At 34.6% G+C, this 22,836-nt stretch overlaps 7 protein-coding genes across 7 annotated transcripts; all 7 read right to left on the bottom strand.

Annotated features, from left to right (window-relative positions):
* Positions 1 to 3,444: 3,444 nt before the first annotated feature.
* On the bottom strand, positions 3,445 to 4,468 carry LOC119599129 (pro-resilin-like). The gene is made up of 3 exons (XM_037948882.1): positions 4,457 to 4,468; positions 4,099 to 4,239; positions 3,445 to 3,822 (listed from the first exon to the last, which is right to left on the bottom strand). Exons 1-3 carry the CDS (start codon positions 4,466 to 4,468, stop codon positions 3,550 to 3,552), a joined length of 426 nt encoding a protein of 141 aa, XP_037804810.1. The 3' UTR covers positions 3,445 to 3,549.
* Positions 4,469 to 6,412: 1,944 nt separating this feature from the next.
* Positions 6,413 to 7,444, bottom strand: LOC119599130 (pro-resilin-like). The gene is made up of 3 exons (XM_037948883.1): positions 7,433 to 7,444; positions 7,075 to 7,215; positions 6,413 to 6,798 (listed from the first exon to the last, which is right to left on the bottom strand). Exons 1-3 carry the CDS (start codon positions 7,442 to 7,444, stop codon positions 6,526 to 6,528), a joined length of 426 nt encoding a protein of 141 aa, XP_037804811.1. The 3' UTR covers positions 6,413 to 6,525.
* A 1,966-nt stretch (positions 7,445 to 9,410) lies between these two features.
* LOC119599131 (pro-resilin-like) lies at positions 9,411 to 10,408 on the bottom strand. The gene is made up of 3 exons (XM_037948884.1): positions 10,397 to 10,408; positions 10,046 to 10,186; positions 9,411 to 9,769 (listed from the first exon to the last, which is right to left on the bottom strand). The coding sequence occupies exons 1-3, from the start codon at positions 10,406 to 10,408 to the stop codon at positions 9,497 to 9,499; spliced, it is 426 nt and encodes a 141-aa protein (XP_037804812.1). The 3' UTR covers positions 9,411 to 9,496.
* A 1,779-nt stretch (positions 10,409 to 12,187) lies between these two features.
* On the bottom strand, positions 12,188 to 13,161 carry LOC119599132 (cuticle protein 18.6-like). The gene is made up of 3 exons (XM_037948886.1): positions 13,150 to 13,161; positions 12,818 to 12,937; positions 12,188 to 12,544 (listed from the first exon to the last, which is right to left on the bottom strand). Exons 1-3 carry the CDS (start codon positions 13,159 to 13,161, stop codon positions 12,272 to 12,274), a joined length of 405 nt encoding a protein of 134 aa, XP_037804814.1. The 3' UTR covers positions 12,188 to 12,271.
* Positions 13,162 to 14,916: 1,755 nt separating this feature from the next.
* LOC119599133 (cuticle protein 18.6-like) lies at positions 14,917 to 15,900 on the bottom strand. The gene is made up of 3 exons (XM_037948887.1): positions 15,889 to 15,900; positions 15,557 to 15,676; positions 14,917 to 15,283 (listed from the first exon to the last, which is right to left on the bottom strand). The coding sequence occupies exons 1-3, from the start codon at positions 15,898 to 15,900 to the stop codon at positions 15,011 to 15,013; spliced, it is 405 nt and encodes a 134-aa protein (XP_037804815.1). The 3' UTR covers positions 14,917 to 15,010.
* Positions 15,901 to 17,798: 1,898 nt separating this feature from the next.
* Positions 17,799 to 18,837, bottom strand: LOC119599134 (cyclin-K-like). The gene is made up of 3 exons (XM_037948888.1): positions 18,826 to 18,837; positions 18,445 to 18,534; positions 17,799 to 18,170 (listed from the first exon to the last, which is right to left on the bottom strand). The coding sequence occupies exons 1-3, from the start codon at positions 18,835 to 18,837 to the stop codon at positions 17,898 to 17,900; spliced, it is 375 nt and encodes a 124-aa protein (XP_037804816.1). The 3' UTR covers positions 17,799 to 17,897.
* A 1,754-nt stretch (positions 18,838 to 20,591) lies between these two features.
* On the bottom strand, positions 20,592 to 21,601 carry LOC119599438 (pro-resilin-like). Its single transcript, XM_037949216.1, has 3 exons — positions 21,587 to 21,601; positions 21,229 to 21,369; positions 20,592 to 20,954 (listed from the first exon to the last, which is right to left on the bottom strand). The coding sequence occupies exons 1-3, from the start codon at positions 21,596 to 21,598 to the stop codon at positions 20,682 to 20,684; spliced, it is 426 nt and encodes a 141-aa protein (XP_037805144.1). The 5' UTR covers positions 21,599 to 21,601; the 3' UTR covers positions 20,592 to 20,681.
* Between the last annotated feature and the right edge of the window lie 1,235 nt (positions 21,602 to 22,836).

A 22,836-nucleotide genomic window follows, 5' to 3' on the forward strand; every position in this document is an offset into this window, starting at 1 on the left:
TTATATGTCATACTATTATATTTTATTGTTATATATATCATTATTATAATTTATTTATATTGCATTTTATTATATTACTTATATACCATTATCATCATTTTCATCACTATCCTCATTATTAATATCATTCTCATTATTATCACTATACTAATAAAAGTCCCATGAGCTTTACCATTATTATTAGTATCAGTGAACCAGAGAATTTCCGTGTAGCTGAAAGAATACAAGGGATGATACGTGATTTCTGAGAACTGAAGCGTATTCGCGTTACATTTAAATTATCTCTCTCTCTACTGAAGAGGAGTAGATATGTAGTAATTGTACTTACACACACATATATGTGTATATATATATATATATATATATATATATATATATATATATATGTGCACACATATATGTATATATATATGTGCACACACATATATGTATATATGTGTGTGTGGAGTATATATATATATATATATATATATATATATATATATATATATATATATATATATATATATAAAATACGTATGCTACCTGTATCTACATACATATTTCCATTTGAACACCTAAACAAATGCATTCACTAATACGCTGCAAACATTCTGTTACGGGAAATAATTTCGAAATAAGTAACACAGGGATAACGATGTTATTTCAACTTATTTTTATTATCTTTGGTGGAATAATGTAACAACAAAAACTTGTTTGATGACGATGAAGAATGAGTTAATGATTTTTGTGTTTACATAGAATGGATACACATTATTCATAGGCCGCAGGGGGAGGAGGGGCGTAGGCGGGGGGAGCGGGCCTGTAGGCGGGCGTGTGCTCGGGGTACTGAGCCTCGCCCTCGTAGGTGACCTCAGCTACAAGACCGTCGCCGTTGTCCTCGTACTTGACGATCTGCTTGCGGCCGTCGGGGAGGTCGACGGTGTAGCTCCCTCGGTCTTGTAGCCGTCGCGGGACTCCGAGTGACCGAGGTTGACGCCGTAGTCGTCGGAGATGCCGTAGTTATAGGTGTACTTGGGAGGAACCTGTAGAAAAGAAAAAGTCGTCAGCGTTATATAGAAAGAGGCTTAGACTCTTGTTTCGATATTTTTATGTGTGAAAAATGTAGGATGAGTGATCATATATTATAAGAATTCTAAATTTAGTATTGTAACCCATGGAAATGATGCATTTAGATTCTTTCATTTAAGGGAAATTACGAAATGAAATAAGAATCGGTTTTCATGGAAACTATACATAATATATGAGTTAATTAGATGCAATCCAGGAAAACAATAGAAGCAAGATATATACTTACATCAGGGTAATGTGGTTCGCTGTGGTATGCCGGTGGTGGAGGGTGGTAGGGGGCAGGAGGAGGGTGGTAGGGGGCAGGTGGAGGGGGATAAGGGGATTGATCAGCTATGGCCACAACAGCCAGGCAACTGATGACGGCGATCTGGAAATTAGTAGAATTTCATCATTAAAAACAAAAGATCAGTCCTTGTTACATTTTCTTATTCAACTTGACATCATTTCTCTTTCCTTTACATTTGACAATCTACTTGACACTCATAAAAAATAGAGAGCACTGTTCTTCACTACTTCTTTCCTCTCTTGTTCAAATAACGAATCATTTCACAGAGTTAGTGGAGCTAGTTCACGAGCCTACCTTGAGGGACATGGCGGCGGAGGGAATGATGGCGCCGAAGACGAGCTCAAGCTTTTATACTCGCGCCCGGACTCTCTCTCGCGCGCGCGCCTCGCTCTGGTGCATATAGTTACGTTATGCATATATACTGACTGTGATAAATAGAATTTACGAATAGAAAAATACCAAGAGAATCACAACTCTTTAACCTATTTTTGAAACTGGTTAATTAAATTACTTTTTTTTTTATCTTCCGAATAATTTAGAAAGATCACTTCATATTTCATTGTTTTTCGTCAAATCATTTTGTTCCTAACTAAGAAATATTGTGTTCGCTAGTTTTGGTATGCCATAAAACCTTAATCATATGAATGAGAAGGGTTAGGTATCAAGGTTGATTTATTAGGAATTCGTATTTAGAACATCAATCATTGCCAAAAGACCTACTTATCACCTGATTATCAATAACGTTAATCAGACATTCACGATCCCGCATATAAATACTCACACACACACACATATATATATAATGTCTATATATATAATATAAAAATATGTAAACATGTACACACACACGCACACACAAACACACACACACACACACACACACACACATATATATATATATATATATATATATATATATATATATATATATTATACTATACATGTGTGTATATATACATTCATAAATATATATACATATATGTGTATATATGTATGCATATATACATATATATATATATATATATATATACATATATATATTGCACACATGCACACACACACACACACACACATGTGCACACACACATGTGCATATAAAAAGTACACGACATATAGTAGATAGATAATAGATAACATATGATATATACATATATAGATAGATAGCTAAATAGACAGATGATATGTATATATTGTGTGTGTCGTCTGTGCGTGTGTATGTGTATATGAGGTGTGTGTTGTGCTACATATATGTATATTCACAACACTGCAGACATATGTTTACAAGTTACGGAAATTTATCGACAGCATATGTGACTATATGTTGCTACAGCATTTCATACTGGAACTGCTGTTAGTCTTATTCCTATCAAAAGTTACAATATCAATAGCAATAATATAAGGGATTATATTAATAATACACGCTATTACTACAATTATTGTTGTGACCTTTAATATTATAATCACCAGTATCATTATTATTATCACTGTCATTATAATGACTATCATCTTCCTTTCTATTACTATTATCATTAATATCACTATTATTTTCATTATCATTATCATAATTTTTATTATAATTGTTTATATAATAATCATCGCCATTATTTTTTGTTACTATTATTATCATCAATTTTATTGTTTTTATTATTATCATTATCATTACTACAATCATTATCATAATTTTATAACCATTCTCTCCATTATTATCATTGTCATTATTATCACTATACATAATCTTTATCATTATTATTAGTATCATTGAAACAGAGAATTCTTGTAGATGAAAAAACACAAGGGATCGATACGTGATTCTGAGAACTCGTATGGCGTTAAAGTATCTCTTCCTATCTGAAGAGGGGTAGATATGTAGTAATTGTACTTACACATACATATATATGATATATATATGTGCGTGTATACATATTTATATATATTCATATGCATGTACGTATGCTACATTATCTACATACAAATCTCCATTTATACACCTAAACAAATGCATGCACTAATGCGCTGCAAGTATTCAGTTAGGGGAAGTATATTTCGGATAGGTAATAGTGGAATAACAATGGTCTTTGTCATTTCAACTTATCTTTATTATCTTTGGTGGAATAATGTAACAACAGAAAACAAGTTTGATGATGAAGTAGAGTGAGTGAATGATTTTGTTTTTTTCAAAAAACGGATACACATTATTCATAGGGCGCAGGGGGAGGAGGGGCGTAGGCGGGGGGAGCGGGCCTGTAGGCGGGCGTGTGCTCAGGGTACTGAGCCTCGCCCTCGTAGGTGACCTCAGCTACAAGACCGTCGCCGTTGTCCACGTACTTGACGATCTGCTTGCGGCCGTCGGGGAGGTCGACGGTGTAGGTGCCCTCGGTCTTGTAGCCGTCGCGGGACTCCGAGTGGCCGAGGTTGACGCCGTAGTCGTCGGAGATGCCGTAGTTATAGGTGTACTTGGGAGGAACCTGTAGAAAGGAAAAAGTCGTCAGCGTTATATAGAAAGAGGCTTAGACTCTTGATTCGATATTTTTATGTGTGAAAAATGTAGGATGAGTGATCATATATTATAAGAATTCTAAATTTAGTGATGTATCCCATGGAAATGATGCATTTAGATTCTTTCATTTAAGGGAAATTACGAAATGAAATGAGAATCGGTTTTCATGAAAACTATACATAATATATGAGTTAATTAGATGCAATCCAGGAAAAAAGAGAGGAGAAGCAGGATATATACTTACATCAGGGTAATGTGGTTCGCTGTGGTATGCCGGTGGTGGAGGATGGTAGGGGGCAGGAGGAGGGTGGTAGGGGGCAGGTGGAGGGGGATAAGGGGACTGATCAGCTATGGCCACAACAGCCAGGCAACTGATGACGGCGATCTGGAAATTAGTAGAATTTCATCATTAAAAACAAAAGATCAGTCGTTGTTATATTTTCTTATTTACCTTGACATTATCCTTTCTCTTTCCTTTACATTTGACAATCTACTTGACACTCATAAAAAAATAGAGAGCACTGTTCTTCACTACTTCTTTCCTCTCTTGTTCAAATAACGAGTCATTTCACAGCGTTAGTGGAGCTAGTTCACGAGCCTACCTTGAGGGACATGGCGGCGGAGGGAATGATGGCGCCGAAGACAAGCTCAAGCTTTTATACTCGCGCCCGGACTCTCTCTCTCTCGCGCGCGCCTCGCTCTGGTGCATATGTTTATGTTAACAGGAAAAATATCAAAATGCATGTATAATGACTGTGATAAATAGAACTTACGAATAGAAAAATACAAAGAGAATCACAACTCTTTAACCTATTTTTGAAATTGGTTAAATGAATTATTTGAGTTTTTTTTTCATCTTCTGAATAATTTATAAAGATCACTTCATATGTCGTTGTTTTTCGTCAAATCCTTTAGTTCCTAGCTAAGAAATATTGTGTACGCTAGTTTTGGTATACCGTAAAACCTTTATCATATGAATGAGAAGGGTTAGGTATCAAGGTTGATTTATTAGGAATTCGTATTTAGAAGATCAATCATTACCAAAAGCACTTAAAATAGCGTTTCAAAAAAGTGTGGATCATTATAAAGCTGTGAATAAATACATTACTCATGTAATTCTTTTTAACTGAGCTTACTTACTTACTTATAGACCTACTGATCCCCTGATTATCAATAATGTTAATCAGACATTCACAGCCACGCATATAAATACTCATATATATATATATATATATATATATATATATATATATATAAATTTGTATATATATATATATATAATATAAAAAAATATATACATGTATACATACACGCACACACAAACACACACACACACACACATATATATTATACTATTTATGTGTATATACATACATACATATATATACATATATATGTATATATGTATGCATATATATGTATATATATATATATATATATATATTTTTTTTTTTTTTTTTTTTTTTTTTTGTACACACGCACACACACACACACACGCATACATGTGCATATAAAACATACACACGAACAAATAGATAGAGAGATGTGTATATATAAATAGATAGATAGATAAATAGATAAACATATGATTATATACATATATATATTGATAGATAAATAGACAGACTGAAATGTATATATATATGTGTGCGTCTGTGCATGTGTATATGTGTGTATATGAGTGTGTGTGCGTGTGTGCATACATATATATATATATATTCACAAACGCGATGACAGACATATTTTTACAAGTTTACGTAAATTTTTCGACAGCATATTGTGACTATATGTTTGCAACAGCCATTTCCATTACTGGAACTGCTGTTAGTCTTATTCCTATCAAAAGTTACAATATCAGTGGCAATAATATAAGGGATTATATTAATAATACACGCTATTACTATAATTACTGTTGTGACCTTTATTATTATCACCAGTATCATTATTATTATCATTGCCGTTATAATGACCATCACCTTCCTTTCTATTACTGTTATTATTAATATCACTATTATTTTCATTATCATTATCATCGTTTTTATTATCATAGTTTATATAATAATCATCACCATTATTTTTTGTTACTATTATTATTATCATCAATTTTATTGTTTTTATTATCATTATCATTACTATTACAATCATTATCATAATTTTATAACCATTCTCACCATTATTATCATTGTCATTATTATCACTATACAAAATCTTTATCATTATTATTAGTATCAATAAACCAGAGAATTTCCTTGTAGATGAAAAAAACACAAGGGATCGATACGTGATTTCTGAGAACTCGTATTGGCGTTAAAGTATCCTCTTCCATACTGAAGAGGGGTAGATATGTAGTAATTGTACTTACACATACACATATATATGTATATATATGTGCGTGTATACATATTTATATATATTCATATGCATGTACGTATGCTACATTATCTACATACAAATCTCCATTTATACACCTAAACAAATGCATGCACTAATGCGCTGCAAGTATTCAGTTAGGGGAAGTATATTTCGGATAGGTAATAGTGGAATAACAATGGTCTTTGTCATTTCAACTTATCTTTATTATCTTTGGTGGAATAATGTAACAACAGAAAACAAGTTTGATGATGAAGTAGAGTGAGTGAATGATTTTGTTTTTTCAAAAAATGGATACACATTATTCATAGGGCGCAGGGGGAGGAGGGGCGTAGGCGGGGGGAGCGGGCTTGTAGGCGGGCGTGTGCTCGGGGTACTGAGCCTCGCCCTCGTAGGTGACCTCAGCTACAAGACCGTCGCCGTTGTCCACGTACTTGACGATCTGCTTGCGGCCGTCGGGGAGGTCGACGGTGTAGCTGCCCTCGGTCTTGTAGCCGTCGCGGGACTCCGAGTGGCCGAGGTTGACGCCGTAGTCGTCGGAGATGCCGTAGTTATAGGTGTACTTGGGAGGAACCTGTAGAAAGGAAAAAGTCGTCAGCGTTATATATAAAGAGGCTTAGACTCTTGATTCGATATTTTTATGTGTGAAAAATGTAGGATGAGTGATCATATATTATAAGAATTCTAAATTTAGTGATGTAACCCATGGAAATGATGCATTTAGATTCTTTCATTTAAGGGAAATTACGAAATGAAATGAGAATCGGTTTTCATGAAAACTATACATAATATATGAGTTAATTAGATGCAATCCAGGAAAAAAGAGAGGAGAAGCAGGATATATACTTACATCAGGGTAATGTGGTTCGCTGTGGTATGCCGGTGGTGGAGGATGGTAGGGGGCAGGAGGAGGGTGGTAGGGGGCAGGTGGAGGGGGATAAGGGGACTGATCAGCTATGGCCACAACAGCCAGGCAACTGATGACGGCGATCTGGAAATTAGTAGAATTTCATCATTAAAAACAAAAGATCAGTCGTTGTTATATTTTCTTATTTACCTTGACATTATCCTTTCTCTTTCCTTTACATTTGACAATCTACTTGACACTCATAAAAAAATAGAGAGCACTGTTCTTCACTACTTCTTTCCTCTCTTGTTCAAATAACGAGTCATTTCACAGCGTTAGTGGAGCTAGTTCACGAGCCTACCTTGAGGGACATGGCGGCGGAGGGAATGATGGCGCCGAAGACGAGCTCAAGCTTTTATACTCGCGCCCGGACTCTCTCTCTCGCGCGCGCGCCTCGCTCTGGTGCATATGGTTACGTTAATAGAAAAAATATCGAAATGCATGTATAATGACTGTGATAAATAGAACTTACGAATAGAAAAATACAAAGAGAATCACAACTCTTTAACCTATTTTTGAAATTGGTTAAATGAATTATTTGAGTTTTTTTTTCTCTGTCGAATAATTTATAAAGATCACTTCATATGTCGTTGTTTTTCGTCAAATCCTTTAGTTCCTAGCTAAGAAATATTGTGTACGCTAGTTTGGTATACCGTAAAACCTTTATCATATGAATGAGAAGGGTTAGGTATCAAGGTTGATTTATTAGGAATTCGTATTTAGAAGATCAATCATTACCAAAAGCACTTAAAATAGCGTTTCAAAAAAGTGTGGATCATTATAAAGCTGTGGATAAATACATTACTAATGTAATTCTTTTTAACTGAGCTTACTTACTTACTTACTTATAGACCTACTGATCCCCTGATTATCAATAACGTTAATCAGACATTCACAGCCACGCATATAAATACTCATATATATATATATATATATATATATATATATATATATATATATATAATATATATATATATGTATGTATATATATAAATTTGTATATATATAATATAAAAGAAATGTATACATGTATACACACACAAACACACACACACACACATATATAAAATATACTATTTATGTGTATATACATACATACATACATATATATACATATATATATGTATATATGTATGCATATATATATATATATATTTTTTTTTTTTTTCACACACGCACACACACACACACACACACGCATACATGTGCATATAAAACATACACACACGAACATATAGATAGAGAGATGTGTATATATAAATAGATAGATAGATAGATAAACATATGAATATATACATATATATATATATTGATAGATAAATAGACAGATTGAAATGTATATATATGTGTGCGTCTGCGCGTGTGTATATGTGTGTATATGAGTGTGTGTGCGTGTGTGCATACATATATATATTCACAAACGCGATGGCAGACATATGTTTACAAGTTTACGTAAATTTTTCGACAGCATATTGTGACTATATGTTTGCTACAGCCATTTCCATTACTGGAACTGCTGTTAGTCTTATTCCTATCAAAAGTTACAATATCAGAGGTAATAATATAAGGGATTATATTAATAATACACGCTATTACTATAATTACTGTTGTGACCTTTATTATTATCACCATTATCATTATTATCATCATTGCCGTTATAATGACCATCACCTTCCTTTCTATTACTGTTATCATTAATATCACTATTATTTTCATTACCATTATCAGCATTTTTATTATCATTGTTTATATAATAATCATCACCATTATTTTTTGTTACTATTATTATTATCATCAATTTTTTGTTTTATTATTATCATTATATTACTTTCAATCATTATCATAATTTTATAACCATTCTCACCATTATTATCATTGTCATTATTATCACTATACATAATCTTTATCATTATTATTAGTATAATTGAACCAGAGAATTTCCGTGTAGATGAAAAAAAACACAAGGGATGATACGTGATTTCTGAGAACTCGTATTGGCGTTAAAGTATCCTCTTCCATACTGAAGAGGGGTAGATATGTAGTAATTGTACTTACACATACACATATATATGTATATATATGTGCGTGTATACATATTTATATATATTGATATGCATGTACGTATGCTACATTATCTACATACAAATCTCCATTTATACACCTAAACAAATGCATGCACTAATGCGCTGCAAGTATTCAGTTAGGGGAAATATATTTCGGATAGGTAATAGTGGAATAAGAATGGTCCTTGTCATTTCAACTTATCTTTATTATCTTTGGTGGAATAATGAAACAACAGAAAACAAGTTTGATGATGAAGTAGAGTGAGTGAATGATTTTGTTTTTACAAAAAAACGGATACACATTATTCATAGGGCGCAGGGGGAGGAGGGGCGTAGGCGGGGGGAGCGGGCCTGTAGGCGAGCGTGTGCTCGGGGTACTGAGCCTCGCCCTCGTAGGTGACCTCAGCTACAAGACCGTCGCCGTTGTCCACGTACTTGACGATCTGCTTGCGGCCGTCGGGGAGGTCGACGGTGTAGGTGCCCTCGGTCTTGTAGCCGTCGCGGGACTCCGAGTGACCGAGGTTGACGCCGTAGTCGTCGGAGATTCCGTAGTTATAGGTGTACTTGGGAGGAACCTGTAGAAAGGAAAAAGTCGTCAGCGTTATATAGAAAGAGGCTTAGACTCTTGATTCGATATTTTTATGTGTGAAAAATGTAGGATGAGTGATCATATATTATAAGAATTCTAAATTTAGTGATGTAACCCATGGAAATGATGCATTTAGATTCTTTCATTTAAGGGAAATTACGAAATGAAATGAGAATCGGTTTTCATGGAAACTATACATAATATATGAGTTAATTAGATGCAATCCAAGAAAAAAGAGAGGAGAAGCAGGATATATACTTACATCAGGGTAATGTGGTTCGCTGTGGTATGCCGGTGGTGGAGGATGGTAGGGGGCAGGTGGAGGGTGGTAGGGGGCAGGTGGAGGGGGATAAGGGGACTGATCAGCTATGGCCACAACAGCCAGGCAACTGATGACGGCGATCTGGAAATTAGTAGAATTTCATTATTAAAAACAAAAGATCAGTCGTTGTTACATTTTCTTATTCAACTTGACATCATTTCTCTTTCCTTTACATTTGACAATCTACTTGACACTCATAAAAAATAGAGAGCACTGTTCTTCACTACTTTCCTCTCTTGTTCAAATAACGAGTCATTTCACAGCGTTAGTGGAGCTAGTTCACGAGCCTACCTTGAGGGACATGGCGGCGGAGGGAATGATGGCGCCGAAGACGAGCTCAAGCTTTTATACTTCCGCCCGGACTCTGTCTCTCTCTCGCGCGCGCCTCGCTCTGGTGCATATAGTTACGTTATGCATATATATTGACTGTGATAAATAGAATTTACGAATAGAAAAATACCAAGAGAATCACAACTCTTTAACCTATTTTTGAAACTGGTTAATTAAATTACTTTTTTTTATCTTCCTAATAATTTAGAAAGATCACTTCATATTTCATTGTTTTTCGTCAAATCATTTTGCTCCTAAGAAATATTGTGTTCGCTAGTTTTGGTATGCCATAAAACCTTTATCATATGAATGAGAAGGGTTAGGTATCAAGGTTGATTTATTAGGAATTCGTATTTAGAAGATCAATCATTGCCAAAAGACCTACTTATCACCTGATTATCAATAACGTTAATCAGACATTCACAATCCCGCATATAAATACTCACACACACACACACATATATATAATGTCTATATATATAATATAAAAAATATGTAAACATGTACACACACACGCACACACAAACACACACACACACATATATATATAATATACTATACATATGTATATATATACATTCATAAATATATATACATATATGTGTATATGTATGCATATATACATATATATATACATATATATATTGCACACATGCACACACACACACACACATGTGCATATAAAAAGTACACACACGAACATATAAATAGATAGATAAATAGATAAACACATGAATATATACATATATATATATATATATTGATAGATAGATAAATAGACAGATTGATATGTATATATCTGTGTGTGTGTGCGTCTGTGCGTGTGTATGTGTGTATGAGTGTGTGTGTGTGTGTGTGCATACATATATGTATATTCACAAACACAATGACAGACATATGTTTACAAGTTTACGTAAATTTATCGACAGCATATTGTGACTATATGTTTGCTACAGCCATTTCCATTACTGGAACTTCTGTTAGTCTTATTCCTATCAAAAGTTACAATATCAATGGCAATAATATAAGGGATTATATTAATAATACACGCTATGACTACAAATACTGTGGTGACCTTTATTATTATTATCACTAGTATCATTAATATTATCATTGCCATTATAATGACTATCATCTTCCCTTCTATTACTATTATCACTAATATCACTATTATTTTCATTATCATTATCATCATTTTTATTATCATAGTTTATATAATAATCATCACCATTATTTTTTGTTACTATTATTATTATCATCAATTTTATTGTTTTTATTATTATCATTATCATAACTATTACAATCATTATCATAATTTTATAACTATTCTCACCATTATTATCATTGTCATTATTATCACTATACATAATCTTTATCATTATTATTAGTATCATTGAACCAGAGAATTTCCGTGTAGATGAAAAAAAACATAAAGGATGATACGTGATTTCTGAGAACTCGTATTGACGTTAAAGTATCCTCTTCCATACTGAAAAGGGGTAGATATGTAGTAATTGTACTTACACATACACATATATATGTGTATATATATGTGCGTGTATACATATTTATATATATTCATATGCATGTACGTATGCTACATTATCTACATACAAATCTCCATTTATTCATCTAAACAAATGCATGCACTAATGCGCTGCAAGTATTCAGTTAGGGGAAATATATTTCGGATAGGTAATAGTGGAATAAGAATGGTCCTTGTCATTTCAACTTATCTTTATTACCTTTGGTGGAATAATGTAACAACAGAAAACAAGTTTGATGATGAAGTAGAGTGAGTGAATGATTTTGTTTTTACAAAAAAACGGGTACACATTATTCATAGGCCGCAGGGGGAGGAGGGGCGTAGGAGGGGGGAGCGGGCCTGTAGGCGGGCGTGTGCTCGGGGTACTGAGCCTCGCCCTCGTAGGTGACCTCAGCTACAAGACCGTCGCCGTTATCCACGTACTTGACGATCTGCTTGCGGCCGTCGGGGAGGTCGACGGTGTAGGTGCCCTCGGTCTTGTAGCCGTCGCGGGACTCCGAGTGACCGAGGTTGACGCCGTAGTCGTCGGAGATTCCGTAGTTATAGGTGTACTTGGGAGGAACCTGTAGAAAGGAAAAAGTCGTCAGCGTTATATAGAAAGAGGCTTAGACTCTTGATTCGATATTTTTATGTGTGAAAAATGTAGGATGAGTGATCATATATTATAAGAATTCTAAATTTAGTATTGTAACCCATGGAAATGATGCATGTAAATTCTTTCATTTAAGGGAAATTACGAAATGAAAGGAAAATCAGTTTTCATGGAACTATACATAATATATGAGTTAATTAGATGCAATCCAGGAAAACAAGAGAAGCAAGATATATATACTTACATCAGGGTAATGTGGTTCGCTGTGGTATGCCGGTGGTGGAGGGTGGTAGGGGGCAGGTGGAGGGGGATAAGGGGATTGATCAGCTATGGCCACAACAGCCAGGCAACTGATGACGGCGATCTGGAATTAGTAGAATTTCATTATTAAAAACAAAAGATCAGTCGTTGTTACATTTTCTTATTCAACTTGACATCATTTCTCTTTCCTTTACATTTGACAATCTACTTGACACTCATAAAAAATAGAGAGCACTGTTCTTCACTACTTCTTTCCTCTCTTGTTCAAATAACGAGTCATTTCACAGCGTTAGTGGAGCTAGTTCACGAGCCTACCTTGAGGGACATGGCGGCGGAGGGAATGATGGCACCGAAGACGAGCTCAAGCTTTTATACTCGCGCCCGGACTCTCTCTCGCGCGCGCGCCTCGCTCCGGTGCATATAGTTACGTTATGCATATATATTGACTGTGATAAATAGAATTTACGAATAGAAAAATACAAAGAGAATCACAACTCTTTAACCTATTTTTGAAACTGGTTAATTAAATTACTTTTTTTATCTTCCGAATAATTTAGAAAGATCACTTCATATTTCATTGTTTTTCGTCAAATCATTTTGTTCCTAAGAAATATTGTGTTCGCTAGTTTTGGTATGCCATAAAACCTTTATCATATGAATGAGAAGGGTTAGGTATCAAGGTTGATTTATTAGGAATTCGTATTTAGAAGATCAATCATTGCCAAAAGACCTACTTATCACCTGATTATCAATAACGTTAATCAGACATTCACAATCCCGCATATAAATACTCACACACACACATATATATATATAATGTCTATATATATAATATAAAAATATGTAAACATGTACACACACACGCACACACAAACATACACACACACATATATATATAATATACTATACATATGTATATATACATTCATAAATATATATACATATATGTGTATATATGTATGCATATATACATATATATACATATATATATTGCACACATGCACACACACACACACACATGTGCATATAAAAAGTACACACACGAACATATAAATAGATAGATAAATAGATAAACATATGAATATATACATATATATATATAGATAGATAAATAGACAGATTGATATGTATATATCTGTGTGTGTGTGCGTCTGTGCGTGTGTATGTGTGTATGAGTGTGTGTGTGTGTGTGTGCATACATATATGTATATTCACAAACACAATGACAGACATATGTTTACAAGTTTACGTAAATTTATCGACAGCATATTGTGACTATATGTTTGCTACAGCCATTTCCATTACTGGAACTGCTGTTATTCTTATTCCTATCAAAAGTTACAATATCAATGGCAATAATATAAGGGATTATATTAATAATACACGCTATGACTACAAATACTGTTGTGACCTTTATTATTATTATCACTAGTATCATTATTATTATCATTGCCATTATAATGACTATCATCTTCCCTTCTATTACTATTATCACTAATATCACTATTATTTTCATTATCATTATCATCATTTTTATTATCATAGTTTATATAATAATCATCACCATTATTTTTTGTTACTATTATTATTATCATCAATTTTATTGTTTTTATTATTATCATTATCATAACTATTACAATCATTATCATAATTTTATAACCATTCTCACCATTATTATCATTGTCATTATTATCACTATACATAATCTTTATCATTATTATTAGTATCATTGAACCAGAGAACTTCCGTGTAGATGAAAAAAAAAAAAAACATAAAGGATGATACGTGATTTCTGAGAACTCGTATTGGCGTTAAAGTATCCTCTTCCATACTGAAGAGGGGTAGATATGTAGTAATTGTACTTACACATACACATATGTATGTATATATATGTGCGTGCATACATATTTATATATATTGATATGCATGTACGTATGCTACATTATCTACATACAAATCTCCATTTATACACCTAAACAAATGCATGCACTAATGCGCTGCAAGTATTCAGTTAGGGGAAATATATTTCGGATAGGTAATAGTGGAATAAGAATGGTCCTTGTCATTTCAACTTATCTTTATTATCTTTGGTGGAATAATGTAACAACAGAAAACAAGTTTGATGATGAAGTAGAGTGAGTGAATGATTTTGTTTTTACAAAAAAGCGGATACACATTATTCATAGGCCGCAAGGGGAGGAGGGGCGTAGGCGGGGGGAGCGGGCTTGTAGGCGGGCGTGTGCTCGGGGTACTGAGCCTCGCCCTCGTAGGTGACCTCAGCTACAAGACCGTCGCCGTTGTCCACGTACTTGACGATCTGCTTGCGGCCGTCGGGGAGGTCGACGGTGTAGGTGCCCTCGGTCTTGTAGCCGTCGCGGGACTCCGAGTGACCGAGGTTGACGCCGTAGTCGTCGGAGATTCCGTAGTTATAGGTGTACTTGGGAGGAACCTGCAGAAAGGAAAAAGTCGTCAGCGTTATATAGAAAGAGGCTTAGACTCTTGATTCGATATTTTTATGTGTGAAAAATGTAGGATGAGTGATCATATATTATAAGAATTCTAAATCTAGTGATGTAACCCATGGAAATGATGCATGTAAATTCTTTCATTTAAGGGAAATTACGAAATGAAAAGAAAATCAGTTTTCATGGAACTATACATAATATATGAGTTAATTAGATGCAATCCAGGAAAACAAGAGAAGCAAGATATATATACTTACATCAGGGTAATGTGGTTCGCTGTGGTATGCCGGTGGTGGAGGGTGGTAGGGGGCAGGTGGAGGGGGATAAGGGGATTGATCAGCTATGGCTACAACAGCCAGGCAACTGATGACGGCGATCTGGAATTAGTAGAATTTCATTATTAAAAACAAAAGATCAGTCGTTGTTACATTTTCTTATTCAACTTGACATCATTTCTCTTTCCTTTACATTTGACAATCTACTTGACACTCATAAAAAATAGAGAGCACTGTTCTTCACTACTTCTTTCCTCTCTTGTTCAAATAACGAGTCATTTCACATCGTTAGTGGAGCTAGTTCACGAGCCTACCTTGAGGGACATGGCGGCGGAGGGAATGATGGCGCCGAAGGATAAGGATAAGTCCGATATGCGAAGCTTAGCCTCGCCCGGGCTATGAGGGGAGCCCGGCCTGTGTCGACTACTGCCGACTCGCTCACGTGTGTCAGCTGCTGCTGACTCGGCTGAACCTAGTCCTTACCCGCCGTGGTGCCCAGCCACAGCAGTAACCTCCGGGCGACAATTGCAACTTCTCGCGCCTGGGCGGGGCGCGAACCGCCGACCCCTCGGATGAGAGGCCGACACGTTACCAGTGTACTAGCCCGGAGGCTTGATGGCGCCGAAGACAGGCTCAAGCTTTTATACTCGCGCCCGGACTCTCTCTCGCGCGCGCCTCGCTCTGGTGCATATAGTTACGTTATGCATATATATTGACTGTGATAAATAGAATTTACGAATAGAAAAATACAAAGAGAATCACAACTCTTTAACCTATTTTTGAAACTGGTTAATTAAATTACTTTTTTTTTATCTTCCGAATAATTTAGAAAGATCACTTCATATTTCATTGCCAAAAGACCTACTTATCACCTGATTATCAATAACGTTAATCAGACATTCACAATCCCGCATATGAATACTCACACACACACACACACATATATATATATAATGTCTATATATATAATATAAAAATATGTATACATGTATACACACACGCACACACAAACACACACACACACATATATATATATATATGATATACTATACATATGTATATATATACATTCATAAATATATATACATATATGTGTATATATGTATGCATATATACATATATATACATATATATATATTGCACACATGCACACACACACACACACACATGTGCATATAAAAAGTGCACACACGAACATATAGATAGATAGATAAATAGATAAACATATGAATATATACATATATATATATATAGATAGATAAATAGACAGATTGATATGTATATATATATGTGTGTGCGTGCGTCTGTGCGTGTGTATGTGTGTATGAGTGTGTGTGTGTGTGTGTGCATACATATATGTATATTCACAAACACAATGACAGACATATGTTTACAAGTTTACGTAAATTTATCGACAGCATATTGTGACTATATGTTTGCTACAGCCATTTCCATTACTGGAACTGCTGTTAGTCTTATTCCTATCAAAAGTTACAATATCAATGGCGATAATATAAGGGATTATATTAATAATACACGCTATGACTACAATTACTGTTGTGACCTTTATTATTATTATCACTAGTATCATTATTATTATCATTGCCATTATAATGACTATCATCTTCCCTTCTATTACTATTATCACTAATATCACTATTATTTTCATTATCATTATCATCATTTTTATTATCATAGTTTATATAATAATCATCACCATTATTTTTTGTTACTATTATTATTATCATCAATTTTATTGTTTTTATTATTATCATTATCATAACTATTACAATCATTATCATAATTTTATAACCATTCTCACCATTATTATCATTGTCATTATTATCACTATACATAATCTTTATCATTATTATTAGTATCATTGAACCAGAGAATTTCCGTGTAGATGAAAAAAAACATAAAGGATGATACGTGATTTCTGAGAACTCGTATTGGCGTTAAAGTATCCTCTTCCATACTGAAGAGGGGTAGATATGTAGTAATTGTACTTACACATACACATATGTATGTATATATATGTGCGTGCATACATATTTATATATATTGATATGCATGTACGTATGCTACATTATCTACATACAAATCTCCATTTATACACCTAAACAAATGCATGCACTAATGCGCTGCAAGTATTCAGTTAGGGGAAATATATTTCGGATAGGTAATAGTGGAATAAGAATGGTCCTTGTCATTTCAACTTATCTTTATTATCTTTGGTGGAATAATGTAACAACAGAAAACAAGTTTGATGATGAAGTAGAGTGAGTGAATGATTTTGTTTTTACAAAAAAACGGGTACACATTATTCATAGGCCGCAGGGGGGGGAGGGGCGTAGGCGGGGGGAGCGGGCCTGTAGGCGGGCGTGTGCTCGGGGTATTGAGCCTCGCCCTCGTAGGTGACTTCAGCAATCAGACCGTCGCCGTTGTCCACGTACTTGACGATCTGCTTGCGGCCGTCGGGGAGGTCGACGGTGTAGGTGCCCTCGGTCTTGTAGCCGTCGCGGGACTCCGAGTGGCCGAGGTTGACGCCGTAGTCGTCGGAGATTCCGTAGTTATAGGTGTACTTGGGAGGAACCTGTAGAAAGGAAAAAGTCGTCAGCGTTATATAGAAAGAGGCTTAGACTCTTGATTCGATATTTTTGTGTGAATAATGTAGGATGAGTGATCATATATTATAAGAATTCTAAATTTAGTGATGTAACCCATGGAAATGATGCATTTAGATTCTTTCATTTAAGGGAAATTACGAAATGAAATGAGAATCGGTTTTCATGAAAACTATACATAATATATGAGTTAATTAGATGCAATCCAGGAAAAAAGAGAGGAGAAGCAGGATATATACTTACATCAGGGTAATGTGGTTCGCTGTGGTATGCCGGTGGTGGAGGATGGTAGGGGGCAGGTGGAGGGTGGTAGGGGGCAGGAGGAGGGTGGTAGGGGGCAGGGGGGGTGGAGGGGGATAAGGGGACTGATCAGCTATGGCCATAACAGCCAGGCAAATAATGACGGCGATCTGGAAATTAGTAGAATTTCATCATTAAAAACAAAAGATCAGTCGTTGTTACATTTTCTTATTCAACTTGACATCATTTCTCTTTCCTTTACATTTGACAATCTACTTGACACTCATAAAAAAATAGAGAGCACTGTTCTTCACTACTTCTTTCCTCTCTTGTTCAAATAACGAGTCATGTCACAGCGTTAGTGGAGCTAGTTCACGAGCCTACCTTGAGGGACATGGCGGCGGAGGGAATGATGGCGCCGAAGACGAGCTCAAGCTTTTATACTCGCGCCCGGACTCTCTCTCGCGCGCGCGCGCAACTCGCTCTGGTGCATATGTTTATGTTAACAGGAAAAATATCAAAATGCATGTATAATGACTGTGATAAATAGAACTTACGAATAGAAAAATACAAAGAGAATCACAACTCTTTAAGCTATTTTTGAAACTGGTTAACTAAATTACTTTTTTTTTTTATCTTCCGAATAATTTATAAAGATCACTTCATATGTCGTTGTTTTTCGTCAAATCATTTTGTTCCTAACTAAGAAATATTGTGTTCGCTAGTTTTGGTATGCCATAAAACCTTTATCATATGAATGAGAAGGGTTAGGTATCAAGGTTGATTTATTAAGAATTCGTATTTAGAACATTGATCGTTACCAAGAGACGTACTTATCACCTGATTATCAATAACGTTAATCAGACATTCACTATCCCGCATATGAATACTCACACACACACACACACGCACACACAAACACACACACACATATATATATATATATATATATATATATATATAATATACTATACATGTATATATATAAATTCATAAATATATATACATATATGTGTATATATGTATGCATATATACATATATATACATATATATATTGCACACATGCACACACACACACACACATGTGCATATAAAAAGTACACACACGAACATATAGATAGATAGATAAATAGATAAACATATGAATATATACATATATATATATAGATAGATAGATAAATAGACAGATTGATATGTATATATATATATGTGTGTGTGCGTCTGTGCGTGTGTATGTGTGTATGAGTGTGTGTGTGTGTGTGTGTGCATACATATATGTATATTCACAAACACAATGACAGACATATGTTTCCAAGTTTACGTAAATTTATCGACAGCATATTGTGACTATATGTTTGCTACAGCCATTTCCATTACTGGAACTGCTGTTAGTGTTATTCCTATCAAAAGTTACAATATCAATGGTAATAATATAAGGGATTATATTAATAATACACGCTATTACTACAATTACTGCTGTGACCTTTATTATTATCACCAGAATCATTATTATTATCATTGCCGTTATAATGACCATCACCTTCCTTTCTATTACTATTATCATTAATATCACTATTATTTTCATTATCATTATCATCATTTTTATTATCATAGTTTATATAATAATCATCACCATTATTTTTTGTTACTATTATTATTATCATCAATTTTATTGTTTTTATTATTATCATTATCATTACTATTACAATCATTATCATAATTTTATAACCATTCTCACCATTATTATCATTGTCATTATTATCACTATACATAATCTTTATCATTATTATTAGTATCATTGAACCAGAGAATTTCCGTGTAGATGAAAAAAAACATAAAGGATGATACGTGATTTCTGAGAACTCGTATTGGCGTTAAAGTATCCTCTTCCATACTGAAGAGGGGTAGATATGTAGTAATTGTACTTACACATACACATATATATGTATATATATGTGCGTGTATACATATTTATATATATTGATATGCATGTACGTATGCTACATTATCTACATACAAATCTCCATTTATACACCTAAACAAATGCATGCACTAATGCGCTGCAAGTATTCAGTTAGGGGAAATATATTTCGGATAGGTAATAGTGGAATAAGAATGGTCCTTGTCATTTCAACTTATCTTTATTATCTTTGGTGAAATAATGTAACAACAGAAAACAAGTTTGATGATGAAGTAGAGTGAGTGAATGATTTTGTTTTTACAAAAAAACGGATACACATTATTCATAGGGCGCAGGGGGAGGAGGGGCGTAGGCGGGGGGAGCGGGCCTGTAGGCGGGCGTGTGCTCGGGGTATTGAGCCTCGCCCTCGTAGGTGACTTCAGCAATCAGACCGTCGCCGTTGTCCACGTACTTGACGATCTGCTTGCGGCCGTCGGGGAGGTCGACGGTGTAGCTGCCCTCGGTCTTGTAGCCGTCGCGGGACTCCGAGTGGCCGAGGTTGACGCCGTAGTCGTCGGAGATGCCGTAGTTATAGGTGTACTTGGGAGGAACCTGTAGAAAGGAAAAAGTCGTCAGCGTTATATAGAAAGAGGCTTAGACTCTTGATTCGATATTTTTGTGTGAAAAATGTAGGATGAGTGATCATATATTATAAGAATTCTAAATTTAGTGATGTAACCCATGGAAATGATGCATTTAGATTCTTTCATTTAAGGGAAATTACGAAATGAAATGAGAATCGGTTTTCATGAAAACTATACATAATATATGAGTTAATTAGATGCAATCCAGGAAAAAAGAGAGGAGAAGCAGGATATATACTTACATCAGGGTAATGTGGTTCGCTGTGGTATGCCGGTGGTGGAGGATGGTAGGGGGCAGGAGGAGGGTGGTAGGGGGCAGGTGGAGGGGGATAAGGGGACTGATCAGCTATGGCCACAACAGCCAGGCAACTGATGACGGCGATCTGGAAATTAGTAGAATTTCATCATTAAAAACAAAAGATCAGTCGTTGTTATATTTTCTTATTTACCTTGACATTATCCTTTCTCTTTCCTTTACATTTGACAATCTACTTGACACTCATAAAAAAATAGAGAGCACTGTTCTTCACTACTTCTTTCCTCTCTTGTTCAAATAACGAGTCATTTCACAGCGTTAGTGGAACTAGTTCACGAGCCTACCTTGAGGGACATGGCGGCGGAGGGAATGATGGCGCCGAAGACGAGCTCAAGCTTTTATACTCGCGCCCGGACTCTCTCTCGCGCGCGCGCCTCGCTCTGGTGCATATGTTTACGTTAACAGGAAAAATATCAAAATGCATGTATAATGACTGTGATAAATAGAACTTACGAATAGAAAAATACCAAGAGAATCACAACCCTTTAACCTATTTTTGAAACTGGTTTAATTAAATTACTTTTTTTTTTTATCTTCCTAATAATTTAGAAAGATCACTTCATATGTCGTTGTTTTTCGTCAAATCATTTTGTTCCTAACTAAGAAATATTGTGTACGCTAGTTATGGTATACCGTAAAACCTCTATCATATGAATGAGAAGGGTTAGGTATCAAGGTTGATTTATTAGGAATTCGTATTTAGAACATCAATCATTACCAAAAACACTTAAAATAGCGTTTCAAAAAAGTGTGGATCATTATAATGCTGTGAATAAATACATTGCTCATGTAATTCTTTTTAACTGAGCTTACTTACTTACTTATAGACCTACTGATCCCCTGATTACCAATAACGTTAATCAGACATTCACAGCCACGCATATAAATACTCTATATATATATATATATATATATATATATATATATATATATATATATATGTATATATATATATATATATATAAATTTGTATATATATATAATATAAAAAAATGTATACATGTATACACACACGCACACACAAACACACACACACACAATATATATATTATACTATTTATGTGTATATACATACATACATATATATACATATATATGTATATATGTATGCATATATATGTATATATATATATATATATGTATATATATATATATATATTTTTTTTTTTTTTTTTTTTTTTTTTTTTTTTTTCACACACGCACACACACACACACACGCATACATGTGCATATAAAACATACACACACGAACATATAGAGAGATGTGTATATATAAATAGATAGATAGATAAATAGATAAACATATGATTATATACATATATATATTGATAGATAAATAGACAGACTGAAATGTATATATATATATGTGTGCGTCTGCGCATGTGTATATGTGTGTATATGAGTGTGTGTGCGTGTGTGTATACATATATATATATATATATATTCACAAACGCGATGGCAGACATATTTTTACAAGTTTACGTAAATTTTTCGACAGCATATTGTGACTATATGTTTGCAACAGCCATTTCCA

The sequence above is a fragment of the Penaeus monodon genome, chromosome 42 (assembly GCF_015228065.2).
Source record: "Penaeus monodon isolate SGIC_2016 chromosome 42, NSTDA_Pmon_1, whole genome shotgun sequence".
Taxonomy (NCBI): Eukaryota; Metazoa; Arthropoda; class Malacostraca; order Decapoda; family Penaeidae; genus Penaeus; species Penaeus monodon.

What these genes read in the sequence shown, in the direction of transcription:
- LOC119599134 (XM_037948888.1), bottom strand. An exon ending in GCGAACCACATTACCCTGAT is followed by an intron (nt 18,171 to 18,444) that starts GTAAGTATATAT and finishes TCCTTTCTACAG; the next exon opens with GTTCCTCCCAAGTACACCTA.
- LOC119599131 (XM_037948884.1), bottom strand. An exon ending in GCGAACCACATTACCCTGAT is followed by an intron (nt 9,770 to 10,045) that starts GTAAGTATATAT and finishes TCCTTTCTACAG; the next exon opens with GTTCCTCCCAAGTACACCTA.
- LOC119599438 (XM_037949216.1), bottom strand. An exon ending in GCGAACCACATTACCCTGAT is followed by an intron (nt 20,955 to 21,228) that starts GTAAGTATATAT and finishes TCCTTTCTACAG; the next exon opens with GTTCCTCCCAAGTACACCTA.
- LOC119599129 (XM_037948882.1), bottom strand. An exon ending in GCGAACCACATTACCCTGAT is followed by an intron (nt 3,823 to 4,098) that starts GTAAGTATATAT and finishes TCCTTTCTACAG; the next exon opens with GTTCCTCCCAAGTACACCTA.
- LOC119599130 (XM_037948883.1), bottom strand. An exon ending in GCGAACCACATTACCCTGAT is followed by an intron (nt 6,799 to 7,074) that starts GTAAGTATATAT and finishes TCCTTTCTACAG; the next exon opens with GTTCCTCCCAAGTACACCTA.
- LOC119599133 (XM_037948887.1), bottom strand. An exon ending in GCGAACCACATTACCCTGAT is followed by an intron (nt 15,284 to 15,556) that starts GTAAGTATATAT and finishes TCCTTTCTGCAG; the next exon opens with GTTCCTCCCAAGTACACCTA.
- LOC119599132 (XM_037948886.1), bottom strand. An exon ending in GCGAACCACATTACCCTGAT is followed by an intron (nt 12,545 to 12,817) that starts GTAAGTATATAT and finishes TCCTTTCTACAG; the next exon opens with GTTCCTCCCAAGTACACCTA.